We start from the raw sequence: 14390 nt of genomic DNA on the forward strand, positions 1-14390 counted from the left end.
CCCGGAATAATATCTGGCTCTTCAACTCCAGTCGAGGCCACTCTTTCAGCAATGGAGGCACCGAAGCTTGTTTTCTCTTCTCTGTCTGAGCCGTGTCTCAATTTTCTACCGCAGACCAAATAGTGCCAATGCCCGGGTCATCCCGCTGAGCAGCTGCCACTTCCCCAGAACTCAATTCCGGCAGCAGTCAGGTTACAGTAAACCTGGGGTATGGCGTCATCGGAAGCTCCCAATTGATCCACTGCTCGATCCGGCCGCTCCTTTTCCTATGCCTTCACGGTGATGGCAAACTGACACAGGGCCATCACCCCAGGGGCAGGAACGCTCTCCCCCTCCTCGTCCCTGTCCAGTCCCTCATGCACCTGTCGGGACAAAGCATCCGCATCAATGTTCCGGCTCCCCGGCCGGTGCTTCAGACTGAAATCATCCACCTCTGTCCAAAAGTCTCTGACGGGTTTAGATATTCTCCACCCTCCTGTCCCTCCTCCCCTCCCTTTCTTCCCCAGGGGAGGGTAACCACACAGAAGCTGATTCAAGGGGTGACTCACTTTGGCGTAGCCCGTCAGGAATCTCCGATAATAACCACAGAACCCCAGGGATGAGCGCAGGGCGCTCACAGTCTGGGGCCTTGGCCAAGTGATCACCGCTTCTATCTTAGCCGGGTCTGTCACAACTCCATCAGGAATCTCCGATAATAACCACAGAACCCCAGGAATGAGCGCAGGGCGCTCACCGTCTGGGGCCTTGGCCAAGTGATCACGCTTTTATCTTAGCCGGGTCGTCACTACTCCAAACCGTGAGATTACGTGTCCAACGCAGCTAACAGACGTTTGGCAGAACTAGCATTTGTCCAGGGAAAGTTTTAACCCTTCAGCTTTCAGGCAGCGAGCACCTTGAGTAGCCTCGCTTCATATTCTTCCAAGGTGAATCCAAATACTATGAGGTCATCAAAATACACCAACACCTCAGGCGAGTTCATATCACCTACCGTCTTCTCCATGACCCGCTGGAAGGTTGCAGGGGCTCCCGATATGCCCTGGGGCATCTTTTCGAACTGGAAGAATCCAAGAGGACATATAAAGACTGTATTCTCTTTGTCGGCCTCACTCATGGGGATCTGCTACTATCCACTCCTCAAATCCAGCACACTAATCCACTTTGCACCACTCAGAGAGACCAGCGCGTCTTCGAGCCTCGGGACCGTATACTGGTCAGGGACGGTGCGCCTGTTCAGAGTCCTATAGTCCACACACATGCGTACCTTCCCGTTCTTCTTCCGGGCCACGACTACTGGGGAGGCCTAGGGGCTTTGGGACTCAGTGATGATCCCAGCTCCCTTCAACTTACACAAATGCTGCTGCACGTCTTCCATGTCTGCAGGGGCCAGTCGCCGCGACCTCTCTCTAAACGGGGTGTCCTCGGTCACCCGGGTAGCGTGACGCGTGCTCTTGGAACAACCAACATCAAACTCGCTAATGGAAAATACACCTTCCAGCTTCAACATCTTCTCCACCAGCCTCCTTTTCCTGCCCGGCGGCACCGGGGAGTCCCCGAAGTTGAATGACTCAGCGGTCAACTTCCCCCGCTTTTCCAATAGTTTCTCCCCGGCGTGCCTCACGGGGGCTCTAAACATTACCGTCACCAGGAACAAATGCGCCAGGGGCATCCCCCGCTTGAAGGTGACCTCCCTCTTCGTAGTGTTCCTGACGATCACTGCCACCCTGCTCGGCTGTAAAACTGAGGGCTTCTGCAATTCGGGCCTCACCAGCACCCCAGCCAGAAATCCCGACACCCCATTGTAGTTCTCCAGAGCGTCCACTAAGAAAGGTTCGCCCTCAGGCACTCTGGGAAATATGGTGGGTCTCCATCACTCTCGCTATTTCCCCGGGCCGTATCACATTGGCTTCGACTGGGTGAACCACACGGTCCCTCGTTTAAATTTGGTATCCAGCCCAATGCTGCCACACACTTCCTCAAAATCACCTTGATACACTGGGAGCACGGACAGGGTCTCCAAAATCTCTCCCTCGCCTTCTCCTTACAGACCCCCATGAGCCTCCTCACCAGAGGGATGTTGGTCCCCACCAGAATTGAAACGCAGCCCTTCTCAACAGGGAAACCAGCACCTCTATACCAAGACCCTCAGACACTCCCACATCGGCCTCCAAGAACTCCAGTTTCACTGACAAATAACCGTCGTATGGATAATCACCAGCACTGAGACCCCAAATCTCCAGTGCACTGAATGGTGTCAAGGGTAAAATGCTTCAGATACCGGTTGTAAAACGAATGGTACAGTAACGTGACCTGCGATCCCGTGTCGAATATGGCTTTAGCGTAAATACTCTCTATCCGTAGCGACACACTAGAGCGTGGTCCCACTAAGCCTTCAGGAATAGGGTCTTTTCCTTTCGGGAATTCCTTGGTACATTGCTGGGAACGTGTTCCCCCAGAGATACCGGGCCGTTCCCTAACTGGGTCCCCTCTAGGTTTTCCCAACGACTCTCCCTGCCGAGGTACCCGTGGGCTCACTCTCCTTCTGGCGTGAGACCTGCTGCCAGCAGCCCTCCGCACTGTTCATCCCCTTGGGGAATCTGCAGCCCCCCCCCCATCAGCCCCAACATATGGTGGGGGGGGGTCACACCCGCTGATAACAACCGACGTATCTCCGTTCTCAACTCTGCCACAATCTCTTCTACCGCTCCCCGGGGTAGGCTATCTGTGGTCACTTCACCGCAGGGGACACTACCGAGGACTGTACCCTGCTGACTGAGTCCTCCCGTGCTTCCGCCGCATTCTCCTCTTCCCGTACCTCTCTGATCAGCTCAACAAAAGATGGAGGGGACGCGTCTTACGAGACTGTCAGAGACTCCACACAATCAGATCATGGGACACTGCGCCCCTGGCTATCTGGTCCATTCTTAACCGATCCACCTCAGCCGCCTGAATGACCCCTCTGTGCCGCAAGCAATTTAGCTGCCTCTCTAGCCGTAAAATAAAAGCAGAAACCTTCTCCCCCTGCTCCTGACGCATGCTCTGAAACGCCACCAGGAGCTCCACTGGGCTTCCAGTCGGATCAAAGTCATTGCCCAGTGCTTGTTGATAACTGACAGCTGTCGCTACGGGATAATGTAACCTGAGAACTCTCTCGTCAGCGGCCCGCCCATTCAAACTTTCAACCAATCACTGTCGCTTTTCATCATCCGAGCACTGCCACTCATCGAACAACTGAGAGGTCCGTTCCGCCCACGTCTCATACTCCTCCTCCCCTTTCGGGGTGGGTGTTATTCCAGAGAATAGGTGGAGCCTGCCATAGCTGCGACTTGGAATCTGATTTTTCCATTTATTCGCCAGAGAAGTAAGGGCGGCTACTACCTCAGAATTCTCACTCTCCACCGGGGGACGTGGACTAATTAGATCTTCCAACTCCGACCACTCTTTCCCCTCACTCCACAGAAATGATAGAAACCTGTCTTTGAAATCTCCGCCTCCAGCTCCCTCAGCGCTGGTCTGCATGAGAACAAGAGCAGCATCCGCCATTTTATCAAGTCTCCGCTCACAATCACAACTTCAACAGAACCTAACAGTGGAATTAACAATTCATCCGGAGTACAAATATCTGCCCCACTGGTTCATTTCTCTGGGTAATTACACAGCATCCAACAGAATCAATCCCGAACGCAGCCCCCACAATTGTAATTCTCGCTTTGCCTAGCGGCTTAATCTAGGGGGTGATAACCCCCTTCCCGGCCAAACTGAAGAAATGTCGTTTGGATGGATGCTGCCCGATGTGTCCCCTGTTACAAATTAGTGCCCAGAAATAAGAAACAGAACACACTTTGCGATTAAATGATTAAGCTTTATAACTCTTACTTTGACTGTATGGTTAGTAGAGAAACAAAATTGAATAAAGGGTGCGATCTTATTAAACAGTCTGTGCGCAAAAGTGGAGCTCACTGTCGGTCCCCATCGGCCTCCTCCGATCGTTACTGCCCTTCGGACCCGCGCTCCGAGTCCACCCTCTCCGGCAGTCTAGCAAATCTCTCCATTCGCGTCTTCTCTCTCCATCTCTCTCTCTCTGACAAAATCAACGCTCCTAGATTCACGAAACAGAGCAACAAAATCCTGATTGGCTGACATGCATCCCACAGTCCTGTTATCGCCAGCCATAACACGAACATTGCTGCTGCAGAGAAACTGTTACTTCAGCAGTGAACATTACAAAGAAGTCACTACATTAGCAGTGAAACCTTACAGCGCGTTACACATAACAGAAGCATCTGGCTTCCCTTGGGCTGTATTCCCTGGAGTTTAGGAGAATGGGGGCTGGGGTCGTGAGGGGAATCTCATTTAAACATTCTGAATTTTAAAAGCTCTGAACAGATTAGATATGCGAAAGTTATTTCCCATGGTAGGTGAATCTAGGACAAGAGAGCACAACTCAGGATCAAAGGTCATCCATTTAGAAAAGAGATGAGGAGAACTTACTTTAGTCAGAGGGTGGTAAATTTGTGGAATTTGTTGCCATATGCAATTGTGGAGGCCAAGTCATTGGGTGCACTTAAGACAGAGAGAGATGGGTTCTTGATTAGCCAGGGCATCAAAGGGTATGGGGAGAAGGCAGGGGAGTGGGGATGACTGGAGAATTGGATCAGCCCATGACTGAATGGCGGAGCAGCCTCGAAAGGCCGAAGAGCCGACCTCTGCTCCTATATCTTATGGTCTTAATTGAATTGACTGAGTGAATCCTTTCCCACATTCAGAACAGGAGAGTGGCATCCCCCAGTGTGAATTCGCTGATGTATTTTAAACTCAGACAACCGAGTGAATCCCTTCCCACAATCGGAGCAGGTGAACAGTTTCTTCCCAGTGTGAATTCGGTAGTGGCTCACAAGTTTGGATGACTGAATGAATCCCTTCCCACATTCAGAGCAGCTGAAAGGTCTCTCCCCAGTGTGAACTCGCTGATGCACCTTCAGTCGAGATGACCAAGTGAATCCCTTCCCACATTCGGAGCAGGTGAATGGCCATTCCCCAGTGTGAAGTCGCTGATGTTCCTTCAGTTGAGCGGAATGGGTGAATCTCTTCCCACATTCTGAGCAGATGAATGGTTTCTCCCCAGTGTGATCTAACTGGTGTGTCAGTAGTCTAGAACGCCGAGTGAATCCTTTCCCACAGTCTGAGCAGGTGAACGGTCTCTCCACAGTGTGAACAAACTGATGATCTTTCAGCTGAGCTGCATCGGTGAATCCCTTCCCACATTCTGAGCAGAGGAATGGTTTCACTCCAGAGTGGATTTGCTGGTGTCTCAAGAGCTGAGATGACCGAGCAAATACCTTTCCACATTCAGAGCAAGTGAACGGCTTCTCCCCAGTGTGAACTCGCTGATGCTCCTTCAGTACAGATGACCGAGCAAATACCTTTCCACATTTAGAGCAGGTGAATGGCCTCTCCCCAGTGTGAACTCGCTGGTGTGTCAGTAGGTCAGATGACTGAAGGAATCTCTTCCCACAGTCTGAACAAGTGAATGGTCTCTCTCCAGTGTGAACTAGCTGATGTTGTAGCAGGTGATTTGACTGAATGAATCTTTTCCCACAGTCTGAGCAGGTGAATGGCTTCTCCCCAGTGTGAACTCGCTGGTGGGTCTGTAGGTTGGACGATTGAGCGAATTCCTTCCCACAGTCTGAGCAGGTGAATGGCTTCTCCCCGGTGTGAACTCGCTGGTGTCTCTGTAGTTTGGAGGAGTGAGTGAATCCCTTCCCACAGTCTGAGCAGGTGAACGGCATCTTTTCAGTGTGAACTCGCTGGTGTTCATTCAGTTGAGATGATTGAGTGAACCCTTTCCCACATTCAGAGCAGGCGAATGGCTTCTGCCCAGTGTGAACTCGCGAGTGTCACTGTGTTGTGGTTGAGTGTGTGAATGTCTTCCCACCATCCGAGCAGGTCAATGTCCTCTCACTGGTGAATTTTCTGATATACCTTTAGCATCAATAACAGAATGGCTTCCCACTGTCAGAACAGGTGTAGCATCTCACTATGGTGTGAACTTGCTGATGTATCTTCATTACTGGATGAATGAGTGGTTCCCCTCCCTCACACAGAGCGGGTGAATGGCTTCTCCCCACTGTGAACTCACTGGCGTGTCTGTGGGTAGCCGGTGAGTGAATCTCTTCCCACACTGAGAGAAGGAGAATGATATCTCACTACGATCAATTCTCTGGCAATTCAGAAAGTCAGACGTTTGAATGCCTTGTACAATCAATGCAGTTGAGAACTGATCTCCAGTGAACAAATGCTGGTGTGTTCTCAGTTCCCGGTTCCAGTGAATTTCACTGAGTAAAAAGAGAAAACTTCATTTCAGAGACAGAATACATTTACCAGCTGGGATGAGATACTTCTTCATCTCCAAGGATCGACAACAGATGTGTTGGCGTTGCAAAGAAAATATTTGGTCACTCCTTAAATATCCAGACAGAGACAGAAAAACTGATGTTTTGTTGTGTTGAAGATTCCTGTACACAAGTGCTCTGCAATTTCAAACCTGTAAAAATATTTGAAAAAGACATCAATGGCTGAAGAACAATATTTCAGGAGAGGTTTTCGTCTGTGGTGAGAACATCAGAACAAAAGAAATAGGAGCAGGAGTCGGCCATCTGGCCCTTAGAGCCTGATCTGCCATTGAATAAGATCATGGCTGATCTGGCCATGGACTCATCTCCACCGACTGCCTTCTCCCCATAACCCTTAATTCCCCAACTATGCAAAAATCTATCCAATCTTGTCTTAAATATATTTACTGAGGTAGCCTCCACTCCCTCATTGGGCAGAGAAATCCACAGATCCACCACTCTCTGGGAAACGCAGTTCCTCCTCATCTCCATCCCAATTTACCCGAATTTTGAGGCAATGTCTCATCTACCAGTGGAAACAAATTTCCTGCCTTTATCTTCTCTATTCCTTCCATAATTTTACATGTTTCTGTATGATTTCCTCTGAATGTGAGCTCTGGCGTCACATTTTACCAATTTCAACACAAGTTGGGGGTACTCAACTTGAGATATACCCCAGGATACTGTGGGAAGTGAGGGAGGAAATTGCTGAGCCTCTGGAGATGATCTTTGCATATCAATAGGGAGAGGAAAAGTACCAGAGGGTTTGAAGACATTTTTCCCTTTTCAAAAAAGGGAGTAGAGATCAGCCAGAAAATTACAGACCAGTGGTTCTTACTTCAGTGGAGGGCAAGTTGTTGGAGAAGCTCCTGAGAGGCAGGATTTATGAGCATTTGTAGAAGCATAATCTGACGTGGGATAGTCAGCATGGCTCTGTCTAGGGCAGATCGTGCCTTATGAACCTGATTGAATTCTTTGAGGATGTAACAAAACACACTGATGAATGTAGAGCATTGGATATAGTGTACATGGCTTTCAGTAAGACTTTTGATAAGATTCCTCATGTGAGGCTCATTCAGAAAGTAATGAGGCAAGGATCCAAGTAGACCTTGCTTTGTGGATCCAGAATTGGCTTGCCCACAAAGCCAACGGTGGCTGTAGATGGCTTGTATACTGCATGGAGGACGGTGACCAGTGGTGTTCCACAGGGATGTGTTCTGAGACTCCTTCTCTTTGTGATGTTTATAAATGATCTTGATGAGGAAGGAGAAGGGTGCTGATGACACAAAAGTTGAGGGTGTTGTGAAGAGTCTGGACAGTTCTCCAGAGGTTACAGCAGGATGCATATAGGATGCAGAACTGGCAGATGGAGTTCAACCCAGATAAGTGTGCTGTGGTTTATTTCGGTACATCAAATTTGAAGACAGAACACAATATTATGTTGGGACTATTGGCAATGTGGAGGATCAGCGAGATCTTGTGGTCCATGTCAATTTTACACTCAAAGCTGCAGTGCTGATTGACAATATTGTTAAGAAGGCCTCCATCAACCATGGAACTGAGTTCAAGATCGGTGAGGTAATGTTACAGCTATATAAGACCTTCTTTAAACTCACTGAGAGTCTTGAGTTCAGTTACCTCATTACAGGAAGGATGTGGATACCATAGAAAGACTGCAGAGGAGATTTACAAGGATGTTGCATGGAATGGAGAACATGCCTTATGAGAATAGGTTGAGTGAACTTTGGAGTGACGGAGGATGAGAGGTGACCTGACAGATGTGTATAAGATGATGAAAGGCATTGATCGTGTGGATAGCCAGAGACTTTTTTCCTAGGGCTGAATTGGTGTAGTTTTAAGGTGTTGGAAGTAGGGTTAAAGGGGATGTCAGAGGTAGGTTTTTCACACAGAGAGTAGTAGGTGCATGGAATGCACTGCCAGCGATGATGGTAGAGGCAGATACCATGGAGTCTTTTGAGAGACTGTTAGATATGTACATGGAGCTCAGGAAAGCAGAGTGCAATGCGGTTGGGAAATCCGAGGCAGTTTCTAGAATAGGTTACATGGACGGCACAACACTGTGGGCCGAAGGGCCTGTAATATATTGTAGATTTCTATGTTTCTATATGCACTCATCTTCGAACAAGGCACGGATCAGACATTCTGACTGACCATCAAATTCTCTGACTGTATTCCTGTCTGTGTGAGAATGTGCTATTTCTGACTTCAATCAACCTAAGACTTGGCTCAATTTGTCTCTGTCCTTTGGTATTATTTCAAGTTCTAGTCATGTTCCACAAGACTACAAAGAGCACTTGTTTTTACATGTATCATCCTGGAGATTTACTAATTACTCGGATACCCTCCACCAGCTGATTGACAGTGATAAACCCATCGATGGCAGTGCCAATGAATATAAAGTGGAGGGCAGTGGCTATTCTCAATGGACTGCGGCACTTTTGTGATGTAAAAGCCACAAGCCACTTGTCATCGAGGCAAAGGTGTTTCATATCGTTATTCACTCAGAGAGAACTAAATCTGACGGAAGGTTTTATTTCCATACAGCTCTAATTGACATTTTCACTGACTGGAAGGTAAACTCTTCCACCGAGATCAACTGGGAACTATATTTTTGTTCCGAGTTACTAATCCTCGGATTTACATAGCTGAAACACGGCAGTGTTTGGGAGATACATTCGCTCCCATTTCCTTCAACTGTAGGGGAACAACACTTGGTAGTGTCATCCATGGCTGCCTCTTTACCCAGAAGGGCCTGCGAACCAGAAACCTGTCTGTCAGCCACCGAACAATAAAGCGATGCGCATGCGCCGCAGAAAAGACGGCGGCCCACCGCTCATCAGCCGAAAGCCTGGCGGCACTGGGTACGGATCGTGGGGCTGAGAAAGAGGGAACGGACTGGGACTGTGCTGGGGTGCAGGACCAGTGCGGCAGGAGCTTACAGTAATAGCCCGTCAATCACGTTTCAGACGCCGCTGATTAATTCCCCACCGGAGACCTCTCCTACCTGCGGCCGGTCTTTGTGAGCCTCTCCTCTACTGAGCGCATGCGCGATATTTGGGATTACCTCATACCTCTGCGCATGCGCGTGTGAGCAAACAGAAGGAAATCTGCAGATGCCGAAATCCAAAACAACAGACGGAAAATGCTGGAGGAAAGTCAGGGAGGCAGACAGCAACTATGGAGAGAAGTGAACAGTCGGCGTTTCAGACCCAGACCCTTCTTCAGGACTGGAGAGGAAGGGAGGGAGTCAGCATGTGGGGCAGGTGAGGTGATAGGGTAAACCGGGAGAGGGGAAGGAGTGAAGTAAAGAGCTGGGAAGTTGTTTGGATAAAGGGCTGGAGAATAATAATAATCATAATAATAAATACTCTATTAATTCCGAGTGGGAAATTCATTCGTTCCAGCAGCAACATCTAAAAGCACAGCAAGCAGCGGGCAGACTTTACTGCAAATAAAGTACAGAATAATAATGTACACAATAACACTATATCTGTGCAATAATAATGTATGAAACAACAATGCAGAGGCTATTGAACTATGATGTGTGTTCACCTGTCGCAGAAGATTTTTGTTACGATCCTTGTGAGGGCGGAGCTGAGTGAGTTTGTTGAAAAGGGGTCGGGGGCTTTGCTGCCTATTCAGTAGGTCATGGAGAGGATATTCCGGATTGTCCATAATCGATAACAGTTTGATCAGTGACATCCACTCCACCACTCATTCGAAAGAGTCCGGGTTGTGGCCAAGGATGGATCCAACCTTTCTGATGAGTTTATTTAGTCTTTCCCAACGTAAAACAGCGAAGAAGACTGCACTCGCTACAACAGACTGGTAAAAGATCTGCGAAATCCTGCCTCACGTGTTCAAGGATCTCGGCTTCATTAGAAAATGGAGTCTGCTCATCCCGTTCTTTTAAACAGTCTTGGTGTTGGTTTTCCAGTCGCGTCTCTTGCCGAGGCGAACACCGAAGTATTTGTCCTCCTTCACCATCGCAACTTCTTCTCCCAGAATGTATACAGGACTCATCACAGTCCTCTCCCTCCTAAAATCTATCACCATTTCTCTGGTTTTGACCACGTTCAGGAGCAGTTGATTCTTCCCTCACTATTCCACAATCCTGTTAAACCAGCCCTCTGTACCCCGAGTCCTGCCCATCTCTGATGCACCCAACTACGGCAGAGTCATCAGAGAACATCTTTAAGTGGCCAGACTCAGAGTTGCACTGAAAGTCTGAGGTGTTCAGTGTGAACAGAAACGGAGACAGGACAGTCCCTTGTGGGGCTCCAGTGTCACTCATCTCCACCTCAGGCAGAGAACCACCCAGCGGTACAAACTGGGGTCTATCTGTCAGGAAGGCAGTAATCCAGGAGCTAGTGAATTTGTCTACGGCCACCCTTGCTCAGACAACGTGGCTGGATTGTATTGAAGGCATTAAAGAAATCAAAAACAGTGACTCTCACAATGCCAGCAGCATCATCCCGGTGGGAGTGAGCTCGCTGCAACAGGGAGATGATGGTATCATCCGCTCCCTCATGAGGTTGGTAGGGAAACTGTAGAGGGTCCGAGGTAAGTCTGGACCGGCCTCTGCATCACCTTCATCACATGAGGGCAATTGGTCTGTTGTCATTAAGTCCAGATGGAGTCACCGTATTGGGTAAAGGAACCAAGCAGGAAGTCTTCCCCAGCACCGTTATCTTTTCCTGACTCAGTCTCAGATTGTAACGGTGCTGCAAAATACCAGAGAACAGGATCGTACAGGCCTTCAGTACCCTGGGGCTGATACCGACAGGGTCAGCATATGTCGTCTCTCCCTGACTCCTACCCTGACCTACAGTCACTGTCAGACGGGACAGCAGATGTAGTCTCTCCCCCTGTCTCCCACCCTGACCCGCAGTCACTGTCAGACGGGACAGCAGATGTAGTCTCTCCCCCTGTCTCCTACCCTGACCTACAGTCACTGTCAGACGGGACAGCAGATGTAGTCTCTCCCCCTGTCTCCCACCCTGACCCGCAGTCACTGTCAGACGGGACAGCAGATGTAGTCTCTCCCCCTGTTTCCTACCATGACCTGCAGTCACTGTCAGACGGGACAGCAGATGTAGTCTCTGCCCCTGTCTCCTACCCTGACCGACAGTCACTGTCAGACGGGTCAGCAGATGTAGTCTCTCCCCCTGTCTCCCACCCTGACCCGCAGTCACTGTCAGACGGGACAGCAGATGTAGTCTCTCCCCCTGTCTCCCACCCTGACCCGCAGTCACTGTCAGACGGGACAGCAGATGTAGTCTCTCCCCCTGTCTCCCACCCTGACCCGCAGTCACTGTCAGACGGGACAGCAGATGTAGTCTCTCCCCCTGTCTCCCACCCTGACCCGCAGTCACTGTCAGACGGGACAGCAGATGTAGTCTCTCCCCCTGTCTCCCACCCTGACCCGCAGTCACTGTCAGACGGGACAGCAGATGTAGTCTCTCCCCCTGTCTCCCACCCTGACCCGCAGTCACTGTCAGACGGGACAGCAGATGTAGTCTCTGCCCCTGTCTCCCACCCTGACCCGCAGTCACTGTCAGACGGGACAGCAGATGTAGTCTCTGCCCCTGTCTCCCACCCTGACCCGCAGTCACTGTCAGACGGGACAGCAGATGTAGTCTCTCCCCCTGTCTCCCACCCTGACCCGCAGTCACTGTCAGACGGGACAGCAGATGTAGTCTCTCCCCCTGTCTCCCACCCTGACCCGCAGTCACTGTCAGACGGGTCAGCAGATGTAGTCTCTCCCCCTGTCTCCCACCCTGACCCGCAGTCACTGTCAGACGGGTCAGCAGATGTAGTCTCTCCCCCTGTCTCCCACCCTGACCCGCAGTCACTGTCAGACGGGACAGCAGATGTAGTCTCTGCCCCTGTCTCTTACCCTGACCTGCAGTCACTGTCAGACGGGTCAGCAGATGTAGTCTCTGCCCCTGTCTCCTACCCTGACCTACAGTCACTGTCAGACGGGACAGCAGATGTAGTCTCTCTCCTGTCTCCTACCCTGACCTACAGTCACTGTCAGACGGGTCAGCAGATGTAGTCTCTCCCCTGTCTCCTACCCTGACCTGCAGTCACTGTCAGATGGTAACTAAATCTAGTTGCGAGTTGACGAGGGACTGTTAATGTCAGATTCTGCAGATATTGCAGCAGTTCATCACACCCAGGACTGAACCTTGGTCACTCAGCATTGCAGGGGTTTGTTAGACCAGAACTCCACATGATACAGCACAATCAGGCCATTCGGCCCATCGAGTGTGCTCTGCGATTTCATCAGCACTCAGTTCTAGTTCATCGCTCAACACACAATCCAGAATAGCTGATCCCCAACGTGTTCAACTGACATCTCGTTGGCATTTTACAAATTTCCCCCTCTGTAATCAACACTAACCTGATTTTCCTAATTGTAATCCCCCATGACTATCGTAACATAGCCCTCTTGGCATGCATTTTCTCTCCAATTGTAATTCGTAGACCACATCCTTACAACGGTTGGAGGTCTGCATATAAATCATCGCAGGGTCTTGTTACACTTAATGATTCTCCGCTCGACCTACAGAGATTTTACATCTTCTGATCCTTTGCCGCCCTTTTTTTGTAATGATTTGATTTCATATTTACCAGCAGAGGCACCCACCCCTTTGCCTACTTACCTGTCCTTTAGATACAACGTGTCTGCTTGGACGTTAAGCTCCGGGTTGTAATCTTCTTTCAGCCACGACATGGAGATGTACTCAAATCACACTGTGCTACAAGTTCACCTCTGTTACTCTGTACACTGCGCACGTTCCTTCAGCCCTGCAATCATCACCCTTATAGATGTTGTCTCACTTTAACGGTGCAACTCATTCCGTTGACTGCAATTTTCACCTGATATCAGCCTCTGCATTTTTGTTTATTACGTGTGATCGTGAACAATAGCCAGGATCAGAAATGCTGATCAAGTCAACCAGTTCCCAAAGAGAACTCTGACAGGCCAATCAGATGGTTCACCGCTGCTCAGCGATAGAACACAAGAAAATCATATGTACAATTAAGAAACATTTTAAAAAATAGTAGAAATACTGGAGTCATGATGAAGTCTGCTGGAGAGAGACATTTATACACCTGCTGTCCTCCATTATTCAAAGAGATTGAAGAATAAGGTTGCAGGGTGACAAAACGTGACAGGAGCACTTGGAACTAAAAACTAATCACGACTGGGAGAAAACAGCATCTGTTCTTTACGCACTGTTCTCTAGCAGTTTAAGGACTAAGTCCAGCCGGAACATAACTCAAAGTGCTCTTGAAAGTCAGGTATTAACCCTACCTGCCAACAGCCAAGCATTGCCATCCCGGTCCCCTTCATCATATCTTATGAAGAAGCATGTGCCTTCCCTCCCAGAGATGATAGGTGTTTGTGCACTCGACTCTTGAAGGCTTGGAACCCATCGTCGCTGATGTTTCCAACCACAGCATCTGGAAGGCTGTTCCAAATTCTGATAGCACAGTGAAGGAAGCTTCTATTCAGTGTGTAGGTTCTCGTATCAGGCATAGACACAGCATGAGCAGGCACAGATAAAGCTGATCGTGTGGTGTGCCGTCTCTCATAACATGAGGGCAGCATGGTGCTTGCTAGTACTCTCACTGCACGCTACCTCTGTTGCCAACCAGCTACCTCATCCCCAGCACTCACACTCCGGTTCCCATCCCCCTGACAAGTTATTTTAAACACAAGCTCTAACAAACCTGCCCACGAGCATACTGGACCCCGCCAGGTTCAGATACAACCCGTCCCTGTTGTACAGATCATTCCATCCCCAGGAGAGATCCCAATGACCCAGAGATCTGATGCAATGCCCCTGCACCAGTTCCTCAGCCACACATTCATCTGCCGAATCATCCTATTCTTACCCAATTTTGAAATGTTGTCTCACCTGGAAGGACTGTTTCTGAGCCAGAATGGAGCTGAGGGAGGAAGTAAAT

At 49.5% G+C, this 14390-nt stretch overlaps 1 protein-coding gene across 1 annotated transcript in view; it reads right to left on the reverse strand.

Annotated features, from left to right (window-relative positions):
* Window positions 1–6536, reverse strand: part of LOC140185361 (uncharacterized) — a 72962-nt gene extending 66426 nt beyond the window's left edge. Inside the window, exons 1-2 of the mRNA XM_072238744.1 lie at window positions 4822–6536; window positions 1168–1185 (exon numbers count right to left, since the gene is read on the reverse strand). Of these exons, the coding sequence (XP_072094845.1) occupies window positions 1168–1185; window positions 4822–5786 (983 nt within the window). The 5' untranslated portion in view covers window positions 5787–6536. The remainder of the gene's footprint in view (window positions 1–1167; window positions 1186–4821) is intronic.
* Window positions 6537–14390: the final 7854 nt, after the last annotated feature.

This window comes from Mobula birostris, chromosome 20, assembly GCF_030028105.1.
Source record: "Mobula birostris isolate sMobBir1 chromosome 20, sMobBir1.hap1, whole genome shotgun sequence".
In the NCBI taxonomy this organism is placed as follows: domain Eukaryota; kingdom Metazoa; phylum Chordata; class Chondrichthyes; order Myliobatiformes; family Myliobatidae; genus Mobula; species Mobula birostris.